The 27,977-nt window shown below is 49.1% G+C and overlaps 1 protein-coding gene across 1 annotated transcript; it reads right to left on the bottom strand.

The window, feature by feature from the left end:
• Window positions 1-233: 233 nt before the first annotated feature.
• ntsr1 (neurotensin receptor 1 (high affinity)) lies at window positions 234-27,958 on the bottom strand. Its single transcript, XM_062458207.1, has 4 exons — window positions 27,169-27,958; window positions 12,024-12,225; window positions 1,106-1,190; window positions 234-517 (listed from the first exon to the last, which is right to left on the bottom strand). The coding sequence occupies exons 1-4, from the start codon at window positions 27,823-27,825 to the stop codon at window positions 238-240; spliced, it is 1,224 nt and encodes a 407-aa protein (XP_062314191.1). The 5' UTR covers window positions 27,826-27,958; the 3' UTR covers window positions 234-237.
• Between the last annotated feature and the right edge of the window lie 19 nt (window positions 27,959-27,977).

Consider the following 27,977-nt stretch of genomic DNA (forward strand, 5'->3'; position numbering starts at 1 on the left):
CCCTCCTCCCCCTCCTCTCTCTCTCCCTCCCCCCCTCCTCCCCACCCTTTCTGACTCTCCCTCCCCCCCTCCTCCCCACCCTCTCTGTCTCTCCCTCCCCCCCTCCTCCCCACCCTCTCTGTCTCTCCCTCCCCCCACTCACCCCCTCCTCCCCACACACACACATTTGAGCTCATAGTCACACACGACTGTCGTCAAGGGCGCCTGGTTGGCCAGGAGGAAGAATTGGGGGGCGGGTCAGTAGACTGTCTCCTTCACGGCGTTGCCAGTGGCGACGGTGTGGTTGGTGGACAGGCTGATGGAGTGGCGTGTGAGGGTGCGGCGGTTGCCATGGCTGCGGCGGCGGTTGCCGCGGTGACGGCGGGTGCAGGGCAGGCAGAAGTGTCGGAGCGTGGAAAAGAAGGTCTGCCGGTAGTTGGCCGACACCAAGTTGTACAGGACAGGGTTGATGGCTGAGCTCACGTAGAACAGCACGTTGGTCACCATGAACAGGTAGTGGTACAAGTCATACAGCTCACTGTGGAGACAGTTACTCAGGTAAAACAGACAGTAAACACAGCTAGAACATTTAGTCAGGTGAAAATGGTGAGATATGTCTGTCTGCATATCTAAATATCAGTTTATGTCTGTCTCATCTATATGATCAGAGTGTGTATCTGGACAGACAGGGTAGCTGTCTGGATGTGAGATGTGAACCAGGTAGATATAGTATCTTCCTGTTCCTCTCTGTATTCTATAGAACTCTTACACAGCCTTCCAACTGATACTACCTGAGAGGGGAGAGAGGCGGAAGAGGAGAGAGAGAGAAGGGAGAGGAGAGGAGACAGGAGGAGAGACAGGAGGAGAGACAGGAGGAGAGACAGGAGGAGAGACAGGAAGAGAGACAGGAGGAGAGACAGGAGGAGAGACAGGAAGAGACAGGAAGAGACAGGAGGAGAGACAGGAGGAGAGACAGGAAGAGAGACAGGAAGAGAGACAGGGAGAGAGACAGGAGGAGAGACAGGAAGAGAGACAGGAAGAGAAACAGGAAGAGAGACAGGAGGAGAGACAGGAAGAGAGGGAAAGTGAGAGGGAGAGAAAGTGAGGGGTATGTCAGATCACTCACTCCGTCCACTCAGTGACGTAGCAGAACATGAGTCTCCGAGCGTGATAGGGCAGCCAGCACACCACGAACGCTATCACCACCGCCCCTGGAGAGGAGGAGGGGAGGGGAGGAGGGGAGGGGAGGAGGAGGAGAAAACAGTAAGAACAGAGAGAAGCAGGAAGTTTGGAAGAGAAGAGAGAGGACATACGCTAGAGGACTAAGTGCTGAAGGTGCGCTTAATATGGACTGTCTGCTGTGCCATCAAATGATGCTAAGCAGGCCCTGACCACTCTCTTGTGAGCCAAGAGAGTGAAACCAAGCACACAAAGTAATTGAAAACTAATTTGAATGTTGTTTTTCCTGCTAGCTGAGCTGGACAGATGAGGGTGAGAGAGGATGTGTCCCAGTGGAGCTTTACTGACACTCCACTCCACACACATTTATGAGTCTGTAAATACTTCCATTTTATCAACAGTCTTTGTAACCCTTGTGTTATCTTCGGGTCATTCTGACCCATCAGTCATTGTGACCCACCGTCGTATTGCGACAACTTTACCGCATACAAAAACAAAGTGAAGCATTTTCTTTTAACCGTTGGGCTGTCTCAGACCCACCACATTGCAAAGGTTAAAAGAAAATTATTTGTATTGGGTAAAATTGGGTAAACACAACGATGGTTCGTTATGAACCTTTGGGTCATGTGACCCGAAGGCAGCACAAGGGTTAAGAGCTGTGTTGCTATACGGCGGGAAAACCTGAAGTTGTGTGTTGACGTTAAAACTAGTGGCAGCTGCTTGCCTTTCAAAGAGGGGAAGCTCATTTTCGGCCTACATCATAAAAATTGTCAATTTATTTATGTGGGAATTAGGTTAAACTTAAACAAGAAATGTGGTGTATAATTGTATGAAATGATGAAAATTGGCTAGAAATTTCGCCAAGCAAGTACCAAGAAATAGGTTGCAGCAGTTTGTCTTTCGACTACACTTGCAAAATCCGCGATGGGACTGAGCTCGAATACCTTCGGCAACTTTTTATAGAACAAAATTGCTGTCAATCAAAGGGAGATGCAGTCTTTCGACAGACCCTCCAATCATCACGCAGAAGCCCAGCGTCCAGGCCAGCCCACTCCTCCATTCACCCCCAGAGACGCCGAGCGTCCGTGGGCGGGACATAATCGCAGCATTTATCCAATGACGTATAGTTTCGAAGGACTGAAAAAAACTGTTCAAAGCAGACCCATTGAAGTCCATGGACGCCAGGCTTCAACAGGGAAATGCACTGTGACGCTACGGGAATGTATGAGAAGGAAATCGAGTCAGTCGACCTGCTATATGTAGCTGATTCTGAATGAACTCGTCTTTGAGATGAAAGTGTTCTAATCGCCACTGGTAAACATACACACTTAAACACACATACGCATACACACTCAAACACACACATACGCATACACACTCAAACACACACATACACACTTAAACACACATACGCATACACACTCAAACACACACATACGCATACACACTCAAACACACAAAGACACACACATGGTGCCACCAGTAACAGACTCAGGTAAACTTGATCTAGTCTGGAACCCTGTTTCTCCCTCCCTCCCTCCCTCCCTCCCTCCCTCTATCTTTGTATTCACTGCAGAAATCTGTTTTCCTGAGTGTCTCCATTCATCCCAGTTGATTTGGTTTTAACCTCTTTACCCCCCCTCTCCTCTCCTGTCCTCCTCTCTGATGTCCCATCCTCAGGTGACCAATCACAGCATTAGTATTCCTGACACACTGCCGACCCAGTCAGACCCACACTGCTAGGAATCTGTGGAGTCAGGTGGCTGAGCGGTTAGGGAAGCGGGCTAATGATCTGAAGGTTGCCAGTTCGATTCCCGCCGTGCCAAATGACATTGTGTCCTTGGGCAAGGCACTTCACCCTACTTGCCTCGGGGAGAATGGGTCTGTACTTACTGTAATTCTCTCTGGATAAGAGCGTCTGCTAAATGACTAAATATAAATGAATCTGGTTTTTGTGTGTGTGGGGTGGAGGGAGGGAAGGAGGAGGAGGAGGAGGAGAGGGGGAGGAGGAGAGTGGGGTAGAGGGGAGGAGAGGAGGAGAGGGAGGTAGAATCGTTTCCTAAGCCTTATCCTTCCAAGTCGTCCATCATTATCAGTGTCTGGAGGACAAACCATCCATCACCCATCCATCCCTTCATCCCCCTCCATCTCCATCCCTCTCCACCCCTTAATTTCAGTCTCTTTTCATTCCTTTGTCCATCTCTCTGTCGATTTTCTGTCCATCTCAGGTTCCCTCCATCCCCTCAGCACAGCAGACAGGAAACACCTCTCCTCCATCCCTCTCCTCCACCTCTCCTCCACCTCTCCTCCATCCCTCTCCTCCATCCCTCTCCTCCACCTCTCCTCCATCCCTCTCCTCCATCCCTCTCCTCCACCTCTCCTCCATCCCTCTCCTCCACCACCTCTCCTCCATCCCTCTCCTCCATCCCTCTCCTCCACCTCTCCTCCACCTCTCCTCCATCCCTCTCCTCCACCTCTCCATCCCTCTCCTCCACCTCTCCTCCATCCCTCTCCTCCACCTCTCCTCCATCACTCTCCTCCACCTCTCCATCCTTCTCCTCCACCTCTCCATCCCTCTCCTCCACCTCTCCTCCATCCCTCTCCTCCACCTCTCCTCCATCCCTCTCCTCCACCTCTCCATCCTTCTCCTCCACCTCTCCATCCCTCTCCTCCATCCCTCTCCTCCACCTCTCCTCCATCCCTCTCCTCCACCTCTCCATCCCTCTCCTCCACCTCTCCTCCATCCCTCTCCTCCACCCCTCTCCTTCATCCCTCTCCTCCACCTCTCCATCCCTCTCCTCCACCCCTCTCCTTCATCCCACCACCTCTCTCTTCCATCCCTCTCCATCTCTCTCCTCCATCCCTCCACCTCTCTCCTTCATCCCTCTCCTCCACCTCTCTCCATACCTCCACCCCTCTCCTCCATACTTCCATCTTTCTCCATACCTCCACCTCGCTCCATAGCTCCACCCCTCTCCTCTCTCCTCCATCCCTCTCCTCCACCTCTTCTCCATCCCTCCACCTCTCTCCTCATCCCTCTCCTCCACCTCTCTCCATACCTCCACCCCTCTCCTCCATACTTCCATCTTTCTCCATATCTCCACCTCGCTCCATACCTCCACCCCACCTCTCTCTCTCTCCCATCTCTCTCTCTTCCCCATCTCTCTCTCTCTCCCCCATCTCCCCCCGCCCCCCAACGTCTTTATAGAATTGACATTCCTCGTTCATAATCCATAATTGGCCATCATTGGTTTAAGAGCCAGCTGGACGTTGCTGTTGCGTTACAGTTATGGCAAAGCTGAGCAGCGGGTAAAATGTCAGGAGTTTCATAATGTGTAATTATGAGGAGCTGTTGTGACTGTGATGGTGTCGTCCTTCTGCTGCTGGTGATGGAGGCGAGGGGGAAGCTATAATTGCGAGGCTGTGTGTGTGTGCATGTGTGTGTGTGTGCGTGTGTGTTTGCAAAGGTCTAAAGGTTGAGTCATAACTCAATTCTAACTGGCACCATTAATAGAGGCTGTCTATAACTGTGTGAGAGAGGATGAGCAGGCTCTGACTTGAGGTGAGGTTTATCATGGTAATTGCTAATTGATCATGTAGATCCTAATGACACCTCCTGTTACAGCTGCTAATGCTAACACTGCTAATGCTAACGCTTATCTTCTTGTGTCATTTCTTTTGCTGCCTATGCTGCAGCTAATATCGTCCCACAACATCTCTGCCGCTAATCCTTCTATCCTTCAGGCATTCTCATTAGAGAGTCCTGCTGACCCCCTGATCCAGAGCTGCTTTCTAAACTATGTGACTCTGGTAGAAACTTCTAGTTGAAAGGACTAACCTGGGGCTTCACCCATACTGTCCCCCCCTGACAGGAAACGAAGAGAAAGGTCATGAAACGCACCAAAACACACACGCACAGATACACACAGGAGACCTCTCCCCCACTCCACACACACACACACACACACACACACACACACACACACAGGAGACCTCTCCCCCCCCCCCCCCACTCCACACACACACACACACACACACACAGGAGACCTCTCCCCCACTCCACACACACACACACACACAGGAGACCCCACTGCACACACACGTCTAAACAGATTTTGGGCGTTCTCACACACGTTAACTCACATTAAGTCCCCTTAGTTCCGCTCCATGGTGTCCATTAGGACAGGACGGCCCAACACAGACACTGGCTCCATGGTGTCCATTAAGACAGGACGGCCCAACACAGACACTGGCTCCATGGTGTCCATTAGGACAGGACGGCCCAACACAGACACTGGCTCCATGGTGTCCATTAGGACAGGACGGCCCAACACAGACACTGGCTCCATGGTGTCCATTAGGACAGGACGGCCCAACACAGACACTGGCTCCATGGTGTCCATTAGGACAGGACGGCCCAACACAGACACTGGCTCCATGGTGTCCATTAGGACAGGACGGCCCAACACAGACACTGGCTCCATGGTGTCCATTAGGACAGGACGGCCCAACACAGACACTGGCTCCATGGTGTCCATTAGGACAGGACGGCCCAACACAGACACTGGCTCCATGGTGTCCATTAGGACAGGACGGCCCAACACAGACACTGGCTCCATGGTGTCCATTAGGACAGGACGGCCCAACACAGACACTGGCTCCATGGTGTCCATTAGGACAGGACGGCCCAACACAGACACTGGCTCCATGGTGTCCATTAGGACAGGACGGCCCAACACAGACACTGGCTCCATGGTGTCCATTAGGACAGGACGGCCCAACACAGACACTGGCTCCATGGTGTCCATTAGGACAGGACGGCCCAACACAGACACTGGCTCCATGGTGTCCATTAGGACAGGACGGCCCAACACAGACACTGGCTCCATGGTGTCCATTAGGACAGGACGGCCCAACACAGACACTGGCTCCATGGTGTCCATTAGGACAGGACGGCCCAACACAGACACTGGCTCCATGGTGTCCATTAGGACAGGACGGCCCAACACAGACACTGGCGCCATGGTGTCCATTAGGACAGGACGGCCCAACACAGACACTGGCTCCATGGTGTCCATTAGGACAGGACGGCCCAACACAGACACTGGCTCCATGGTGTCCATTAGGACAGGACGGCCCAACACAGACACTGGCTCCATGGTGTCCATTAGGACAGGACGGCCCAACACAGACACTGGCTCCATGGTGTCCATTAGGACAGGACGGCCCAACACAGACACTGGCTCCATGGTGTCCATTAGGACAGGACGGCCCAACACAGACACTGGCTCCATGGTGTCCATTAGGACAGGACGGCCCAACACAGACACTGGCTCCATGGTGTCCATTAGGACAGGACGGCCCAACACAGACACTGGCTCCATGGTGTCCATTAGGACAGGACGGCCCAACACAGACACTGGCTCCATGGTGTCACACACACACACACACAGGAGACCTCTCCCCCCCCCCCCCACTCCACACACACACACACACACACACACAGGAGACCTCTCCCCCACTCCACACACACACACACACACAGGAGACCCCACTGCACACACACGTCTAAACAGATTTTGGGCGTTCTCACACACGTTAACTCACATTAAGTCCCCTTAGTTCCGCTCCATGGTGTCCATTAGGACAGGACGGCCCAACACAGACACTGGCTCCATGGTGTCCATTAAGACAGGACGGCCCAACACAGACACTGGCTCCATGGTGTCCATTAGGACAGGACGGCCCAACACAGACACTGGCTCCATGGTGTCCATTAGGACAGGACGGCCCAACACAGACACTGGCTCCATGGTGTCCATTAGGACAGGACGGCCCAACACAGACACTGGCTCCATGGTGTCCATTAGGACAGGACGGCCCAACACAGACACTGGCTCCATGGTGTCCATTAGGACAGGACGGCCCAACACAGACACTGGCTCCATGGTGTCCATTAGGACAGGACGGCCCAACACAGACACTGGCTCCATGGTGTCCATTAGGACAGGACGGCCCAACACAGACACTGGCTCCATGGTGTCCATTAGGACAGGACGGCCCAACACAGACACTGGCTCCATGGTGTCCATTAGGACAGGACGGCCCAACACAGACACTGGCTCCATGGTGTCCATTAGGACAGGACGGCCCAACACAGACACTGGCTCCATGGTGTCCATTAGGACAGGACGGCCCAACACAGACACTGGCTCCATGGTGTCCATTAGGACAGGACGGCCCAACACAGACACTGGCTCCATGGTGTCCATTAGGACAGGACGGCCCAACACAGACACTGGCCCCGGCGCTGGGCCCCCGGGCACAGGGCCAGGCTGGGGGGTGTTACCGTAGTGACAGGGCCAGGCTGGGGGGTGTTACCGTAGTGACAGGGCCAGGCTGGGGGGCGTTACCGTAGTGACAGGGCCAGGCTGGGTGTGTGTGTGTGAGAGATAAGAGAGAGAGATAGGAGAGAGATAGGAGAGAGAGAGATGGGAGGGAGGGAGGCAGGGAGGGAGGGAGGGAGGGAGGGGGAGGGAGAGGGAGGGAGAGAAAGAGAGAGTAGTGACAGGGCCAGGCTGGGGTGGGGGGGTACCGTAGTGACAGGGCCAGGCTGGGGTGGGGGGGTACCGTAGTGACAGGGCCAGGCTGGGGTGGGGGGTTACCGTAGTGACCAGGCCAGGGTAGTTTATAGACCAGAGGTTAATATTTCTTAAAGGGGTCATTGATTGCAGAACCGAATTTACCTTGTCACAGTTGAATAACGACAGTTCAGTGGGTAAAATGGACATACAGTGAACCCCAAAGTCCATTGACACCTCTTTCCTATGTAAATCTCACAATTAATCTTTAAAAAATCTCAATTTTTTTTGGGCTGCGCGCTGCTCCGTGTACTTAGATTACAAAGAAGATTACAATTACAAAGAAGAATGTTTTTCAAGGATATTGAAAATGTACTACGGTCGTAAATGCAGTGGTCCAGCCTGTACAGGGAATGCTGACACTGTTCAGACTCTTCCCAAGGAACCAAACACTCGACGGGCTGTGATGTTTGTCTATGAGAAGATCCCTGTGCAGTTCGACCCTCAATTACACATTTGCTCGAACCATTTCACCAAGGACAGTTTTGAAAACCTGGGACAATGTAAAGCAGGATTTGCTATGAAGCTGTTGCTGAAAAGAGGTGCTGTTCCGACCTTATGTTCATCACAGCCGCAAGCTGTAGTATGATGTTGTCACTAACAGTTATTAGCGATGCTAACGTATCCTGCCTGTATCTATCATCGGTAGAATGTGGGATGATTTAGTTTATTGGCAATGGGGCTAACGTTATTTCATGTTCCTGACTGTGTTTCATTCAAATAAATAACCTGTGTTGTCATGTAAATCTACAAATTTAGATGCATGTTTGTCCAGATCTATTTTTCAGCAAGATAGCTAGAGCTAACTGAAGCTGAGTTAACTAACCCTAACCCTAACCCTAAGTTTACAGCTTTGGGGGGGGGGAGGGGGGGGGGGGGGGGTTAGGGTTAGGGTCAGACCATGTAGAGACAGAAATGATATGCCGTTGTGTAAATAAGATAAATAACATGAGGCCATTTAGTTTGTTTAATAAAAGACCAAGCTATAGACCTGTTTTATAAGAAAGGTAACCTTAAATGACTTATTTTGTGATCGGGCGCTATATATATATATGTATATATAAAAATAAAAATAAAAAAATAAAAATTTTTAATTATTATTTTTTAACCTGACCTTCCAGGGGGGGCGGGGCACCCCCCTAATATAATGGTAGGGGAAACACTGTGAGTTGAATCACGATAGTTTGTTTGCTAAGCTGTAGTGCTAATGTTTGCTTCGACAACAGAAGTGGAAACAACTAACGCAGGGGTGTCAAACTCAAATACCCAGTGGGCCAAAATGTAAAACCTGAACAAAGTCGTGGGCCAACATTGAACAAATTAACCTTTTAATATGGACCCAAACTAGTTTTGCTTTAACATTGAATATGGAACAAGCATCACTTATTACCATACAATATATAATTTAATAGTGGAGACATGCAAAATCGAATTTCAAATGAAAAAACACATCAATGGCATTCATTTATTAAATAAATAAAATTTAAATAGAAATTGTATGCCTCTTTTCTATTTGCAGCCTTCTGATTTAAATACCAAAATAAACTTTTTCCACTGGCTAATAATTTTACAAATAAAATGATAATAAATCAATCAACCATTGAAGCCCATGCCTTGTAGCAAGAAAAAGTGCATAAAGAAAACGTTAATTATTGCACACTGGTCTAATCTGATGTGCCCAAGCCAGATACCTGGCATCTCTTCTTGGATGCTAGTTCATCAATGTCTTGGCCCAAGCTCTGAGCTGAAGAAATCCTCAGTATCGAGCGAAGATGTTCATCAGTCAGACGTCTCCTGTGAGTTGTCATCTTCATCGAGGAGAAAAGTTGCTCGCATAGATAAGTGCTGCCGAACATGGAGAGCATCTGAGCAGCTTGGGTAGCTGAGGCATTGTGTCAGGGATGAACCGTGGAAACTGTGCGGCGCCCACAGCATCATACTTTGACTTCAGCGTGTCGTTGCACTGGAGTTCAATCAGCTCCATTTGGATGTTGGTTGGTGCATTTTCCACATCAACTGCGAAGGGATTACTAAGCAGTTCAAACTTGCATTTCTGGGCATCGAAGTCGGCAAATCGCCGGCTAAACTCAGCGGCGAGAACACTGAGTTTTTCAGCAAACTGTGCGCATGGGAACACGGCGGTAGAGATCTGCGCTTTTATGGATTGGCAGCAGGGAAAATGGCAAGGGTTTCCTTGCAGCATCTGATATGGGAAGACAGCAGACCATTATGGGATTTGTAGTATTAGCGGTGAATGCGCTGTATAATACCGGCGGGCCAGCTCTAGTAGTAATTTGGTATTGTCTCGCGGGCCAAATATAATTACCTCAGGCCAAATTTGGCCCGCGGGCCAGAGTTTGACACCCATGAACTAACGTAATCATTTCAAATGATATCTAGTCAATCTGTTGAAAACAGTGTTGTGTAGACACAATAGATTTATTTGTACGTTTTTATTTCAAGTCTCCACCTTCAGGTTTCAGTGAGTGTTGGTAGTGTTGCATCTTTGCTCCGCAGCTTCATTCGTTGTAAACCAACCAATCAGCGGGCAGCTCATGTATATATTCATGAGCATACCATAAAAGGAGAAAACCTAGCGTTTTTTCCTGGGAAAATTTCACTGGATGTATCAGGGGGCATAGAACAGCACCAGGGCCATTTTCAGCCCAACCAATGTTACATACCCTATTCGGAGACCTTAAGGAACAGTGTGAAATACTGAAATACTGAGACAGCCCAACGGTTAAAAGAAAATGTTTCACTTTGTTTTTGTATGCGGTAAAGTTGTCGCAATACGACTGTGGGTCACAACGACTGATGGGTCAGAATGACCCAAGGGTTAACTAAACAAGGTTTGGTTAATGTCTTCAACTAAAGGATGACAGGTTCATAAGTACATTTCTCTTAACTAAAAAATAAATGTGCCCTCATCCCTACTTGTGACTTTAACTATGACTCTTAACTATGATCTCAAAGCAGAACATTTGGGTCCTGGGGTTAGGTTAAAACTGAAGTGATACTTGCACTGTGTCTGGTAGCTGAGATGTTACTTTACACTGTGTCTGGTAGCTGAGATGTTACTTTACACTGTGTCTGGTAGCTGATATGTTACTTAACACTGTGTCTGGTAGCTGAGATGTTACTTTACGCTGTGTCTGGTAGCTGAGATGTTACTTTACACTGTGTCTGGTAGTAGAGATGTTACTTTACACTGTGTCTGGTAGCTGAGATGTTACTTTACACTGTGTCTGGTAGCTGAGATGTTACTTTACACTGTGTCTGGTAGCTGAGATGTTACTTTACACTGTGTCTGGTAGCTGAGATGTTACTTTACACTGTGTCTGGTAGCTGATATGTTACTTTACACTGTGTCTGGTAGCTGAGATGTTACTTTACACTGTGTCTGGTAGCTGAGATGTTACTTTACACTGTGTCTGGTAGTAGAGATGTTACTTTACACTGTGTCTGGTAGCTGAGATGTTACTTTACACTGTGTCTGGTAGCTGAGATGTTACTTTACACTGTGTCTGGTAGTAGAGATGTTACTTTACACTGTGTCTGGTAGTAGAGATGTTACTTTAAACTGTGTCTGGTAGCTGAGATGTTACTTTACACTGTGTCTGGTAGCTGAGATGTTACTTTACACTGTGTCTGGTAGTAGAGATGTTACTTTACACTGTGTCTGGTAGTAGAGATGTTACTTTAAACTGTGTCTGGTAGCTGAGATGTTACTGTTAGAAGTCTGTTAGAAGTCTGTTAGAAGTCTGTAAGAAGTCTGTTAGAAGTCTGTTAGAACTCTGTTAGAACTCTGTTAGAAGTCTGTTAGAACTCTGTTAGAACTCTGTTAGAAGTCTGTTAGAAGTCTAACTCTACACTTATGATCCTTGATCTCCTGCTGCACTTTCTATCTTATATTTGAACGTCGCTTTGGATAAAAGCATCTGCTAAACAAATAGACTGTCAAATGTAAAGTGATTGTTATGAGATGGGCCCATTGGAGATCAGACTGAATGCGCTACCCTACCGCACACTCGCTGCACTGAGAAGCACTCTCTCACTAAGTGTGTGTGCATATCTTTTTTGAGGGTATTTATAGGGTAATTGTTATACTGCTACGCCGCTTGGAGGTGCACTCAAGACTTTCACCCACTGTTGCTCATGTATGTGGTGAACAATAGATGTGTGTGTGTGTGTGTGTGTGCGTGTGTGTGGGGGGGGGCTTACGTAGGACCAGCACTCCGTGACGCAGTGACTGGGCGCGGTTGGGCTCCACAGTAACACTCAGCATTGTGGGGTTGCCCCCGACGATACACAAACGGTTGTCTTGCTCCGCCTCTTTGAACATCCGCAGCAGCTGATTGGCTATGATTCCGTTCAGAGCTGATATGGCTGCCATGGGAACCAGGAAGGACAGGAGGGCGTTGACCTGTTGAGGGGAGGGAAGGGGAGAGTTAGAACTTTGCACTTCTGGTCCTTGATTTTCTGCTGCTAGAGGTTACCCTGGGGTCACAGGTCACTCTGGGGTCAGGTTAGCATAGAGAGGTTACCTGGGGTGCTGGATGTTTCAGAGCTTACGGGCTGAAGGGTTAGTGTGCATGTTTACCCTCCTGTTTGGTGTGATGCTGCTGTGAAGATGAGTCTGTGGAACGAGAGACAGTGGAGAGGTGGAGGAGAATCTGTCTCCCTGACATGCAAACAACAGAGGTGAGGTGGAGAGGTGGAGAGAGAGAGAGAGAGAACGGGAGTGAGACAGGGAGGAAGGGGGAGAGAGGGGGATGGAGAGTTGTGACCGCTCTCCTCCTGTAATACGGTTTCATCTGAGCAGCTGTGGCCTGACAAACATGGATTATTTCTCAGTTTAATAAAGGAACAATATGGATTGAAGACTATACCCCCCCTCTCCCTCTCTCTCTCTAGTGATCTCACTAGAGAGAGACTGCAACATCCTAACCCCAGTTTCACTCTCCCCCTTTCTCTCCCCCTCTACCTCCTCCTCTGTCCATCTTTCCTTTGTATCCCCTCATGCTACATCCTAACCCCAGCCCCTCAGGCCCCCACCCCCCCTGCCCCAGTCCCCCTGCCCCAGTGAGGGTGCTGTGCTGGGGCTGGAGTGAGGGGGATGATTAGCCCTGTCTGGAACAGATCCTCCTGTCTGCAGCTGACGGCCGGCAGGCTCGCTGTAATGCTCAATGGGAAGAATGGCGGCAACTGTTCATCCAGCTGCAGCTCTGCAAGATAGCCATCACACGGAGATCACACCCCAGAGAGGAGCCCTACCTCCCTAACACCCACCCTCTCCCCCCCCCCTCCCACCCTCTCTCCCTCCCTAACACCCACCCTCTCCCCCCCTCCCTCCCACCCTCTCTCCCTCCCTAACACCCACCCTCTCCCACCTCCCTCCCACCCTCTCTCCCTCCCTAACACCCACCCTCTCCCCCCTCCCTCCCACCCTCTCTCCCTCCCTAACACCCACCCTCTCCCCCCTCCCTCCCACCCTCTCTCCCTCCCTAACACCCACCCTCTCCCCCCTCCCTCCCACCCTCTCTCCCTCCCTAACACCCACCCTCTCCCCCCTCCCTCCCACCCTCTCTCCCTCCCTAACACCCACCCTCTCCCCCCTCCCTCCCACCCTCTCTCCCTCCCTAACACCCACCCTCTCCCCCCTCCCTCCCACCCTCTCTCCCTCCCTAACACCCACCCTCTCCCCCCTCCCTCCCTCCCTCCCACCCTCTCTCCCTCCCTAACACCCACCCTCTCCCCCCTCCCTCCCACCCTCTCTCCCTCCCTAACACCCACCCTCTCCCCCCTCCCTCCCACCCTCTCTCCCTCCCTAACACCCACCCTCTCCCCCCTCCCTCCCACCCTCTCTCCCTCCCTAACACCCACCCTCTCCCCCCTCCCTCCCACCCTCTCTCCCTCCCTAACACCCACCCTCTCCCCCTCCCTCCCTGCTTAACACCCATTCTCTTCCCACCCTCTCCCCCCTCCCTCCCACCCTCTCCCCCTCCCTCCCTCCTTAACCCCCACCCTCTTCCCCTCCCACCCTCTCCCCCTCCCTCCCTCCTTAACACCCACCCTCTTCTCCTTCCTTCCTCCCTCCCTAACACCCACCCTCTCCCCCTCCCTCCCTAACACCCAGTGTATGCTAGTGTATGGTTGGGTGTAGTCTGCAGGATAGCTGGCTACGGGTAAGGTTTGCTTCATGGACAGGCCCAGAGAAGGGTCAGAGCTTGCTTTGGGACAACATGAGCTGTTGACCCTAACGAGGCTAAGCTGGAAAAGCCAATTAGGGGAGATGGACGCTAACGAGCATCAGACGGAACACATCTTGTTATTCAAGTTTTTAATTGTATTTTTAAGCTAAGCACTCAGACCATCACACTAAATTACAGAAATGATAAGAGGCAGGCTGTGTGTGTGTGTGTGTGCAAGAAAGTGTGTGTTTGTGTTTAAGTGGGAAAGTCTGTGTGTGTGAGAGAAAGAGTGTGTCTGAAGAGGTTGCCATCCCCACAGATGCAGTGATGACAGGGACAGCATGTCTGTATGTGTTTGTGTGTGTGTGTGTGTGTGTGTGAGAGAGAGAGAGTTACTCACACACCCTCTGGTTTGTTTGCATTCCAGTCCATGGAATGTGCTGCTGGCAGCGCCTGACTCATGGTGGCACCTACTCACAAACACACACATACCTACTCAAACACACACACACGCACACACATACCTACTCAAACACACACACACACGCACACACATACCTACTCAAACACACACATATCTACTCACAAACACACACACACGCACACACATACCTACTCAAACACACACATATCTACTCAAACACACACATATCTACTCAAACACACACATATCTACTCACAAACACACACATATCTACTCACAAACACACACATATCTACTCACAAACACACACATATCTACTCACAAACACACACACATATCTACTCAAACACACACATATCTACTCACAAACACACACATATCTACTCACAAACACACACATATCTACTCACAAACACACACATATCTACTCACAAACACACACATATCTACTCACAAACACACACATATCTACTCACAAACACACACATATCTACTCACAAACACACACATATCTACTCACAAACACACACATATCTACTCACAAACACACACACATCTAGTCACAAACACACACATATCTACTCACAAACACACACATATCTACTCACAAACACACACATACCTACTCACAAACACACACATATCTACTCAAACACACACACACACACACACACATATCTACTCACAAACACACACATATCTACTCAAACACACACATATCTACTCAAACACACACATATCTACTCAAACACACACATACCTACTCAAACACACACACATCTAGTCACAAACACACACATATCTACTCACAAACACACACACACACACGCACACACACACACACACAAACACACACACATCTACTCACAAACACACACACACCCTCCAGACTCCAGGCCAGGCTCTGGCCTCCTCTGATGTACATTATTAGAACCGAATCAAGATGTTTATACTTCCTGTGATGTCGTCCTACTGAAGTGTGTTGAGGGTATTATGTCTGTGTTCTGTATCATCAATACTAAATTGAAGCCTTTGGTTTGTGGTCCTGAACCAGTCATTCACCAGCAGGACTCCAGCTACCTGTCAGATCTCAGACACGCCCAGCAGGACTACAGCTACCTGTCAGGCCTCAGACACGCCCAGCAGGACTACAGCTACCTGTCAGATCTCAGACACGCCCAGCAGGACTCCAGCTACCTGTCAGGCCTCAGACACGCCCAGCAGGACTCCAGCTACCTGTCAGGCCTCAGACACGCCCAGCAGGACTACAGCTACCTGTCAGGCCTCAGACACGCCCAGCAGGACTCCAGCTACCTGTCAGGCCTCAGACACGCCCAGCAGGACTACAGCTACCTGTCAGGCCTCAGACACGCCCAGCAGGACTACAGCTACCTGTCAGATCTCAGACACGCCCAGCAGGACTCCAGCTACCTGTCAGGCCTCAGACACGCCCAGCAGGACTACAGCTACCTGTCAGATCTCAGACACGCCCAGCAGGACTCCAGCTACCTGTCAGGCCTCAGACACGCCCAGCAGGACTCCAGCTACCTGTCAGGCTTCAGACACGCCCAGCAGGACTACAGCTACCTGTCAGGCCTCAGACACGCCCAGCAGGACTACAGCTACCTGTCAGGCCTCAGACACGCCCAGCAGGACTCCAGCTACCTGTCAGGCCTCAGACACGCCCAGCAGGACTACAGCTACCTGTCAGGCCTCAGACACGCCCAGCAGGACTACAGCTACCTGTCAGGCCTCAGACACGCCCAGCAGGACTACAGCTACCTGTCAGGCCTCAGACACGCCCAGCAGGACTCCAGCTACCTGTCAGGCCTCAGACACGCCCAGCAGGACTCCAGCTACCTGTCAGGCCTCAGACACGCCCAGCAGGAGGTAGGCTGGAGGAGACAGAGCTCCACCATCTCCAGATAAAACATCCAATATAAATAACAGTCAGTTATAAATTGCAGTCAATTAGAAAATAATATAATCACATAAAAATAATCAAATAAAGTTCATATCTCAGTGTGTGGGGAGGGTTTATAAGGCTTTAGACATTGTCCAATACAAACGCCTTGAGAATTGTAATCGTTCGTCCATTGCCATGGTTACGTTACTGTCGTCCTCATTCCCTCGCTCTCCCTATCGCTGTACTCTAATGGGGCCTTGATTTGGTTTTATACGTCGTTTTTTTATATCTTTTAATTTATATAAAGGTAGAGGAGAGGTTGTGGGAGACTGGAGAGAGAGGAGGAACTGTAGTAGGGAGGAGAGGGCGAGCGAGGGGGAGGGGAGGAAGTGAAGAGAGGAGCGAGGGGGAGAGGGGAGGAAGTGAAGAGAGGAGCGAGGGGGAGGGGAGGAAGTGAAGAGAGGAGCGAGGGGGAGAGGGGAGGAAGTGAAGAGAGGAGCGAGGGGGAGAGGGGAGGAAGTAAAGAGAGGAGCGAGGGGGAGAGGGGAGGAAGTGAAGAGAGGAGCGAGGGGGAGAGGAGGGAGTGAAGAGAGGAGCGAGGGGGAGAGGGGAGGAAGTGAAGAGAGGAGCGAGGGGGAGAGGGGAGGAAGTGAAGAGAGGAGAGGGGAGGAAGTGAAGAGAGGAGCGAGGGGGAGAGGAGGGAGTGAAGAGAGGAGCGAGGGGGAGGGGAGGAAGTGAAGAGAGGAGCGAGGGGGAGAGGGGAGGAAGTGAAGAGAGGAGCGAGGGGGAGAGGGGAGGAAGTGAAGAGAGGAGCGAGGGGGAGGGGAGGAAGTGAAGAGAGGAGCGAGGGGGAGAGGGGAGGAAGTGAAGAGAGGAGCGAGGGGGAGAGGGGAGGAAGTGAAGAGAGGAGCGAGGGGGAGGGGAGGAAGTGAAGAGAGGAGCGAGGGGGAGAGGGGAGGAAGTGAAGAGAGGAGCGAGGGGGAGAGGGGAGGAAGTGAAGAGAGGAGCGAGGGGGAGAGGGGAGGAAGTGAAGAGAGGAGCGAGGGGGAGAGGGGAGGAAGTGAAGAGAGGAGCGAGGGGGAGAGGGGAGGAAGTGAAGAGAGGAGCGAGGGGGAGAGGAGGGAGTGAAGAGAGGAGCGAGGGGGAGAGGAGGGAGTGAAGAGAGGAGCGAGGGGGAGAGAGGAGCAAGGGGGAGAGGAGGGAGTGAAGAGAGGAGCAAGGGGGAGAGGAGGGAGTGAAGAGAGGAGCAAGGGGGAGAGGAGGGAGTGACTGGTCATTCTTCTGCTCCTGCAGAATAATAACATGCGGCTGCAGTATACTAAAATGCTGCATGTTCCAACTGGAGCATCGTGCATTAGATGCTCTGCTCTTTCAAACACGCATTTCTGACCTTGGAGATGGACAGACAGACAGACAGGCAGGCAGTTGGGCAGACAGACAGGCTGGTCTGCAGGGTTTGGGGTTAAAGTACTCTCTGCAGGACATCCTCCACAGTATTACTAGACACTGTTCTGGGAAACACAGACCCCCACCCAGCCAAGACTTCCTCTTAGTCTTCTACACACAACTCACCAGACTCCCTCCACACACACACACACACCCTCCACACACAGACACACCCTCCACACACACACACACACAGCACCCTCCACACACAGCACCCTCCACACACACACACACAGCACCCTCCACACACACACACACACCCTCCACACACACACACACACAGCACCCTCCACACACACACACACACACAGCACCCTCCACACACACACACACACACAGCACCCTCCACACACACCCTCCACACACACACACACACAGCACCCTCCACACACACCCTCCACACACACACACACACACAGCACCCTCCACACACACCCTCCACAAACATACACACCCTCCACACACACACACACACACACACACACACAGAAACTAAACAGTCTCCTGTCCACACATTGCTAAGGCTGGGGTAGCTATGTCCCTTCTATCACAGGTCAGAAGAAGAGAGGAGGAGAGTAGGATGTTTGATCACTCTGTAGTCCCAGGAAGTGGAGGAGGATGTTTGATCACTCTGTAGTCCCAGGAAGTGGAGGAGGATGTTTGATCACTCTGTAGTCCCAGGAAGTGGAGGAGGATGTTTGATCACTCTGTAGTCCCAGGAAGTGGAGGAGGATGTTTGATCACTCTGTAGTCCCAGGAAGTGGAGGAGGATGTTACATCACTCTGTAGTCCCAGGAAGTGGAGGAGGATGTTACATCACTCTAGTCCAGTGTTGGGCGTAACGCGTTACATAATATTATTACTTAAGTGAGTAACAATATAACGAAAGTAACACATTACTTTTTGACATTGAATAATATTACAGTAGGACTCCAGCTACCTGTCAGGCCTCAGACACGCCCAGCAGGACTACAGCTACCTGTCAGGCCTCAGACACGCCCAGCAGGACTCCAGCTACCTGTCAGGCCTCAGACACGCCCAGCAGGACTCCAGCTACCTGTCAGGCCTCAGACACGCCCAGCAGGAGGTAGGCTGGAGGAGACAGAGCTCCACCATCTCCAGATAAAACATCCAATATAAATAACAGTCAGTTATAAATTGCAGTCAATTAGAAAATAATATAATCACATAAAAATAATCAAATAAAGTTCATATCTCAGTGTGTGGGGAGGGTTTATAAGGCTTTAGACATTGTCCAATACAAACGCCTTGAGAATTGTAATCGTTCGTCCATTGCCATGGTTACGTTACTGTCGTCCTCATTCCCTCGCTCTCCCTATCGCTGTACTCTAATGGGGCCTTGGTTTGGTTTTATATGTCGTTTTTTTATATCTTTTAATTTATATAAAGGTAGAGGAGAGGTTGTGGGAGACTGGAGAGAGAGGAGGAACTGTAGTAGGGAGGAGAGGGCGAGCGAGGGGGAGGGGAGGAAGTGAAGAGAGGAGCGAGGGGGAGAGGGGAGGAAGTGAAGAGAGGAGCGAGGGGGAGGGGAGGAAGTGAAGAGAGGAGCGAGGGGGAGAGGGGAGGAAGTGAAGAGAGGAGCGAGGGGGAGAGGGGAGGAAGTAAAGAGAGGAGCGAGGGGGAGAGGGGAGGAAGTGAAGAGAGGAGCGAGGGGGAGGGGAGGAAGTGAAGAGAGGAGCGAGGGGGAGAGGGGAGGAAGTGAAGAGAGGAGCGAGGGGGAGAGGGGAGGAAGTGAAGAGAGGAGCGAGGGGGAAATATTCACACTATTTCACTTTCATTGAAGATATTGGAAAAAACATTAAGGTGAAATGCAAACTGTGCCCTAACAAAATATTATCTACTGCCAAAAACAGCTCAAACTTCTCGATAGTGTCCACAGAGAAACGAGGCTGGAAGCGAAAAATCCACTTTAAACCATAAGAGAGATGGCGACCCGTTTCCACAATTCGCTACTAAAAGTAATAGTAAAAGTAATATAATAAGTAATAATATAACTTTGTACCGAAAGTAATAATATATCTTAATCACACTACTCTTACTGAACAATAATAAGTAATAACTAATAACTAATATATTACTTTTTTGAGTAACTCCCCCCAACACTGCTCTAGTCCCAGGAAGGGTTGCGTGTACCACTCCCCCCTCAGCAGCCACAGATGAGGAATGCGTTGGTTGAACAGTTCAGATTACAACACCAATGTTTCAACCTCAAGATGGCTCACCAGATAACTGCAAAACCAATTACCCAGACAACGCCAGCTTTCTTTTCTATGCCTGCTGGGCGTGTGTGTGTTTATGTATGCCAGTATATTATGTGTGTGTGTGTGTGTGTGTGTGTGTGTGTGTGCGTGTGTGTGTGTGTGCATACGTGTGAGTATATTATGTGAGTGTGTGTGTGTTTATGCGTGTGTGTGCGAGTATATTATGTGTGTGTGCAGCAGACAGAGACAGCAGAACCATCCAGCCATCACCAGACAGCTGAGACACAGCAGCAGTGGTCCAGCTTAGAGCTCCCTCCTGCGGGTGTGGAGCCAGCGGCCCAGCAAGACTACAGCCAGACTACCACACAACCAGCCAGACTACCACACAACCAGCCAGACTACCACACAACCAGCCAGACTACCACACAACCAGCCAGACTACCACACAACCAGCCAGACTACCACACAACCAGACTACCACACAACCACCCAGTAACACAACCAGCCAGTAACATAACCAGCCAGGCTATCACACAACCAGACTACCACACAACCAGCCAGTAACACTACCAGCCAGTAACACAACCAGACTACTACACAACCAGCCAGTAACACAACCAGCCAGGCTATCACACAACCAGACTACCACACAACCAGCCAGTAACACAAAACCAGCCAGTAACACAACCAGACAGACTACCACACAACCAGCCAGTAACACAACCAGCCAGGCTTCGACACAACCAGCCATTACAGTTTTTTTTATTCGCTTTGGTACTATTTTCACAAGTATGTGGTAAAACCTCACAACTGTTAGTACAAAACTCAAAGCAGATCTTCAAAAAGTCTGTTTTTTCAAACATGTAATCACATGTTCAATTGACAAAGTACAATGCACAAAATTACACAATCACTTTTTCACCACACCTAATCAGTGTGTCATCAAAGAAATACCTTTACATTTAGTCATTTATCAGACGCTCTTATCCAGAGAGACTTACAGTAAGTACAGGGACATTCTCCCCGAGGCAAGTAGGGTGAAGTGCCTTGCCCAAGGACACAATGTCATTTGGCACGGCCGGGAATCGAACTGGCAACCTTCAGATTACTAGCCCGCTTCCCTCACCGCTCAGCCACCTGACGCCACCTTTCATATGAAGTAATTGTCTTTCACAATGCAATGCTCACAATACTTTTGATATGCTTCTCATCTAATTTGCGTAAATACATTTCACCAACACTTAATCCAACTGATCTTAATGGTTAATCACTGAACCATTTGGTAAACCTATATATTTTCATTTCAGCAATAAACAGTATATTGATTTTGAGAACTACAGAAATAAAATGTGCTTTTGTACAAACATATAAATTAACCACACATGATGAATACTCGTTATTGCTACTTGATTTCAGATTGAGGTAACCACAATTGGTCATTAGATATACGTAAAAGTGGGGGCGTAAACACTGGCAATTTCTTTCAACATAGCAGGATAGACAGCAAGGAATAGGAAGAGCTTGTGGACAAGGGATCTCTCAGAGAGGTGGGCATGGGCACCAACAGAGAGGTCAGAGAGGTGGGCATGGGCACCAACAGAGACGTCTGAGAGGTGGGCATGGGCACCAACAGAGAGGTCAGAGAGGTGGGCAAGGGCACCTACAGAGGTCAGAGAGGTGGGCATGGGAACCAACAGAGAGGTCAGAGAGGTGGGCATGGGGCCTCTAAATGTTATGTTTTGTTCTCATTTAGTTACATAATAGAAAGTATACCTATGTTACAATTATATCTGAAAAATAGTAAAAACTACGTAATTTGCCCAAATGATTGTAGACGATGTCTTCATTGATCCTTCACTTGATTACACATAGGATGGATATTTTGGAAATTATTACAGTAACACAACCACACAACCAGCCTGACTACCACAAAACCAGCCAGACACACAACCAGCCAACCACATAATCAGCCAGTCATTTAATTACTGTAGTATATCAATTTAATTACGTTAGTATATGATTATTTACTACAATATATTCATTTAATAACTATTATTTTCATTTAATTTCTGTCTTATATTTGTTTCATTACTGTAATATATTAGATTAATTACTGTTGGATTTCTAAGAAATCAAACACAATGTGTTTTGTTTATTTGCTTTGGAGCACTTTGGATAATGATGCTATACAAATTATACTGTATGTTCTATGAGGGAGGAAGGGAGAGAGAGAGTAAGAGAGAGACATTGAGAGGAGGGAGAGTGACTGTATGAAAGCAAGTATTGTTAGAGACAGATGGTCGGCTTTTTCACAGTAGACACACTTACCAAAGACCCAAGGACATGTCTAGAAGAACATGACTGAGCCATTCTGATGCAGAAATAACAGTTACATTCTACTGTTACCTACATAACAGTCTATACTGTTACCTACATAACAGTCTATACTGTTACCTACATAACAGTCTATACTGTTACCTACATAACAGTCTATACTGTTACCTACATAACACCTCTATACTGTTACCTACATAACAGTCTATACTGTTACCTACATAACACCTCTATACTGTTACCTACATAACAGTCTATACTGTTACCTACATAACACAGTCTACTGTTACCTATATAACAGTCTATACTGTTACCTACATAACACAGTCTCTACTGTTACCTACATAATAGTCTATACTGTTACCTACATAATAGTCTATACTGTTACCTATATAACAGTCTATACTGTTACCTACATAATAGTCTATACTGTTACCTATATAACAGTCTATACTGTTACCTATATAACAGTCTATACTGTTACCTACATAATAGTCTATACTGTTACCTATATAACAGTCTATACTGTTACCTACATAACACAGTCTATACTATTACCTACATAACAAACACACACATGCACACACCCACACATACACAACAGGGCACACATACTCACAGCAGGATAGCCACTAGCACATATACTTACACACATTCTCTCACACACACACATTCTCTCACACACACACATTCTCTCACACACACACATTCTCTCACACACACACACATTCAGGAGCCCAGTGCTGCTGGAGATCACTCACTGAACCACAGGTACTGACTACTACTGCCTTTATTCCTCCATCCATCTACCTCTCTCCTCTCTATCCCTCTAACCCACTACCTCTCCTCCTCTCTACCCCTCCTGCTCTCTACCCCTCTCCTCTCTATCCCTTCATCTCTATACCCCTCTCCTCTATCCCTCTACCCCTCTCCTCTCTATCCCTTCATCTCTATACCCCTCTCCTCTATCCCTCTACCCTTCCTCTCTATCCCTCCATCCCTCTCCTCTCTATCCCTTCATCTCTATACCCCTCTTCTCTATCCCTCTACCCTTCCTCTCTATCCCTCTACCCTTCCTCTCTATCCCTCTACCCTCCTCTCTATCCCTCCATCCCTCTCCTCTCTATCCCTCCATCCCTCTCCTCTCTATCCCTCCATCCCTCTCCTCTCTATCCCTTCATCTCTGTACCCCTCTTCTCTATCCCTCTACCCTTCCTCTCTATCCCTCCATCCCTCTCCTCTCTATCCCTTCATCCCTCTCCTCTCTATCCTTCCATCCCTCTCCTCTCTATCCCTTCATCCCTCTCCTCTCTATCCCTCCATCCCTCTCCTCTCTATCCTTCTACCCCTCTCCTCTCTATCCCTCCATCCGTCTCCTCTCTATCCCTTCATCCCTCTCCTCTCTATCCCTCCATCCCTCTCCTCTCTATCCCTCCATCCCTCTCCTCTCTATCCCTCTCCTCTCTATCCCTGGGGATATGGGGGATATGGGGAGTCAGGTGGCTGAGCGGTGAGGGAATCGGGCTAGTAATCCGAAGGTTGCCAGTTCGATTCCCGGTCATGCCAACTGACGTTGTGTCCTTGGGCAAGGCACTTCACCCTACTTGCCTCGGGGGAATGTCCCTGTACTTACTGTAAGTCGCTCTGGATAAGAGCGTCTGCTAAATGACTAAATGTAAATGTAAATCCCTCCATCCCTCTCCTCTCTATCCCTCCATCCCTCTCCTCTCCATCCCTCTCCTCTCTATCCCTTCATCCCTCTCCTCTCTATCCCTCCATCCCTCTACCCCTCCCCTCCTTCTTTTAATACCTCCACAGTGCTGAGGGTCATCTGTTTGTGCACCACCAGCAGAGAGAGTGATGGTCAGCCTCCCTGGTCGTACAGTCACACATGAGAGAAAAACAGAAAACCTTTCATTCTCTCTCTCCACATCTCTCTCTTCTCCAAACCCCTCACCAGGGCCACCACCCGACTCCAAGTCTCCTCTCCTCCCTCTGTCTCCCCCTCTCTACAGAAGCTAAGTGTTCCCCTCCCCCCTCTGTCTCCCCTTCTCTGCGGAGGCTAAGTGTTTGGAGGCACTAGAACAGCAGGAGGACAAACACAAAGGTAAACTGCTTCTGAAATTGCCCTCCACATGTAATTTACACACGCACATGCGCGTGCACACGTGCACACACACACACACACTCTGATGGAGTCATTAGATTGACATGGAGGAGGTGTGTTAGCTCCACACTGCCCAGCTACTGGAGCTTAGTCCATACACCAACAATGACTTTATACAGTACACCAGCAGGGAGTCTATACACCAACAATGATTCTATACACCAGCAGGGAGTCTATACACCAGAAGGGAGTCTATACACCAGCAGGGAGTCTATACACCAACAATGATTCTATACACCAGCAGGGAGTCTATACACCAGAAGGGAGTCTATACACCAGAAGGGAGTCTATACACCAACAATGATTCTATACACCAGCAGGGAGTCTATACACCAGAAGGGAGTCTATACACCAGCAGGGAGTCTATACACCAACAATGATTCTATACACCAGCAGGGAGTCTATACACCAGAAGGGAGTCTATACACCAGCAGGGAGTCTATACACCAACAATGATTCTATACACCAGAAGGGAGTCTATACACCAGAAGGGAGTCTATACACCAACAATGATTCTATACACCAGCAGGGAGTCTATACACCAGAAGGGAGTCTATACACCAGCAGGGAGTCTATACACCAACAATGATTCTATACACCAGCAGGGAGTCTATACACCAGAAGGGAGTCTATACACCAGAAGGGAGTCTATACACCAACAATGATTCTATACACCAGCAGGGAGTCTATACACCAGAAGGGAGTCTATACACCAGCAGGGAGTCTATACACCAACAATGATTCTATACACCAGCAGGGAGTCTATACACCAGAAGGGAGTCTATACACCAGCAGGGAGTCTATACACCAACAATGATTCTATACACCAGAAGGGAGTCTATACACCAGAAGGGAGTCTATACACTAACAATGATTCTATACACCAGCAGGGAGTCTATACACCAGAAGGGAGTCTATACACCAGAAGGGAGTCTATACACTAACAATGATTCTATACACCAGCAAGGAGTCTAGACAACAGAAGAGAGTCTATACACCAGCAGGGAGTCTATACACCAGCAGGGAGTCTATACACCAGCTGGGAGTCTATACACCAGCAGGGAGTCTATACACCAGCAGAATACACCTGCAGGGAGTCTATACACCAACCATGAATCTATACACCAGTAGAGAGTCAGAGGGAGTCAGGTGGCTGAGCGGTTAGGCAATCGGGCTATTACTCAGAAGGTTGCCGGTTTGAGGAGCCCAGTGCTGCTGGAGATCACTCACTGAACCACAGGTACTGACTACTACTGCCTTTATTCCTCCATCCATCTACCTCTCTCCTCTCTATCCCTCTAACCCACTACCTCTCCTCCTCTCTACCCCTCCTGCTCTCTACCCCTCTCCTCTCTATCCCTTCATCTCTATACCCCTCTCCTCTATCCCTCTACCCCTCTCCTCTCTATCCCTTCATCTCTATACCCCTCTCCTCTATCCCTCTACCCTTCCTCTCTATCCCTCCATCCCTCTCCTCTCTATCCCTTCATCTCTATACCCCTCTTCTCTATCCCTCTACCCTTCCTCTCTATCCCTCTACCCTTCCTCTCTATCCCTCTACCCTCCTCTCTATCCCTCCATCCCTCTATATAGTGAAGTAAACTACTGATACCAGAAAAATCTGCTTAAGTACAGTAATGAAGTATTTGTTCTTTGTTACTTCCCATCTCTGATTAGAAATGATGGGTGAGATGACAATGAGTAAAATACATTTACATTTAGTCATTTAGCAGACGCTTTTATCCAAAGTGACTTACAAGAGAAAGCTTTACAAAAAGTGCATATGTCAATCATCATAAACATTGCGGGTAGCCAAAACATGAAGTATTTGTGAGAAGCAAATAAGTGCCAACGGGTAGAACCAGAAGAGCATGTAGTTAAACAAATTTCAATTGAACAACATGATCCTCGAAAGTGCTAGAGTGCACATGGAGGAAAGCAAGTAACAATAATTCACAGCGAGTACAAGCAGTTAAATCAGTTACAACTAACCAACAAGTGCAGCGAATCCCTCAATAAGTGTCATAGTGTTCCTGGAGGAAATAAACTAACATCTAATCCAACAAATCTTTCTTAAGTACCGTTGTACTCCCGGAACAAATGCGTCTTTTGAATTAAAATTGTATTCAGGCTCATGTCTACTAGCATACAAGCATAAATATGTTTCATCTAAGTAGGTGTTATGGTCAAAAAAATGGTTAGGCTATATGAGCTCAGGTCAATGTGGCCTACGTGCAATACATGGCAAATAGAAGATACGTTCTTGTGAACATCTCAAGATTAAGTTGATAAAACCATCACATTATGGGTTTATAATCAGGTATAATTGGGGCTGTCATTTTGTACGGGGAACACATAAGTCATTTGGATGAAACGAACACAACAGGAGTTATATAACTCTTTCAAACGGTGGCTCTTTTTAGAGTGTAGATCAACTTTAAAACAAACCTACATAAAAATGATGAATCTATAAAATATTCGTTAGCTCAACGCTGAATTGACTTGTTTCCAATGCAGGCTATAATCAACAGGTTGCCACGGCATCGATGAGCTAAGACATATATATCCTAATCAATCACCTATCATCTTATCACCTCCCATGTAGTACAACATTAAACCCACGCGTAAAATAATAACCGGACACGGTCCGCCGTCTCCGCGGACAAGCACACCCACCTGCAGCACGGTCTTCATGGTAACGGACGACACGATCGCGGTGCAGATGCTCTCTCCCCTGTGCACGAGCCCCATGGTGAACAGCATTGGCGTGGCAAGCAGGAACGACGCGAGCCACATGCCGCTGATCAGCTTCCTCGTGCGGCTGCGGGACATGATGCTCTTAGCTTTGAACGGGTGGCAGATGGCCATGTACCGCTCCACGCTCAGGCTCGCGATGTTGAGCGCGGTGGCATAGGAGCAGCCGTCGCGGAGAAAGTAGTATCCTTTACATACCGCCTGTCCGAACACCCAGGGGTGGTGAAACCAGATGAAGTTGTACAATTCAATGGGCATGCTGAGCACGAGGATGAGCAGGTCAGACACCGCAAGGCTGGCCAGGTGGTAGTGCACGGTGCTCTGGAGGTTTTGAAGGGACTTCTTAGTCAGTAGCGTGTACAGGGTGATTGAGTTTCCCAGGCAACCGACCGCGAAAAGAACGACGTATATCACGGTAACCAATACCTTGGAATAGATGTCGGTATTCACGTCCAAATCCTCCTCCGAAGCGATCTCGGTTCCGTTAACGACGGGCGCCAGAGAGTTATTCCCGGGTTCCTGAGCCAGCGCGCGCAGGCTTTTAAAGTCGCGCTCTGACAGAGTAAAGTTAAAATCCATGATTTTCAATGTAAACAGACAATTATAAATTAGCCCGTTTGTCGGTGTGAGCAGAAATACGGCACATTTATGGAATGGTGTGGATAAAAACACATTTGTTTGAGGAGGGAAGCGGGCTTGGTGCGTAACGGTAGTGAAGGAGAGCGCGATCT

Source organism: Osmerus eperlanus, chromosome 4 (assembly GCF_963692335.1).
Source record: "Osmerus eperlanus chromosome 4, fOsmEpe2.1, whole genome shotgun sequence".
Classification (NCBI taxonomy): domain Eukaryota; kingdom Metazoa; phylum Chordata; class Actinopteri; order Osmeriformes; family Osmeridae; genus Osmerus; species Osmerus eperlanus.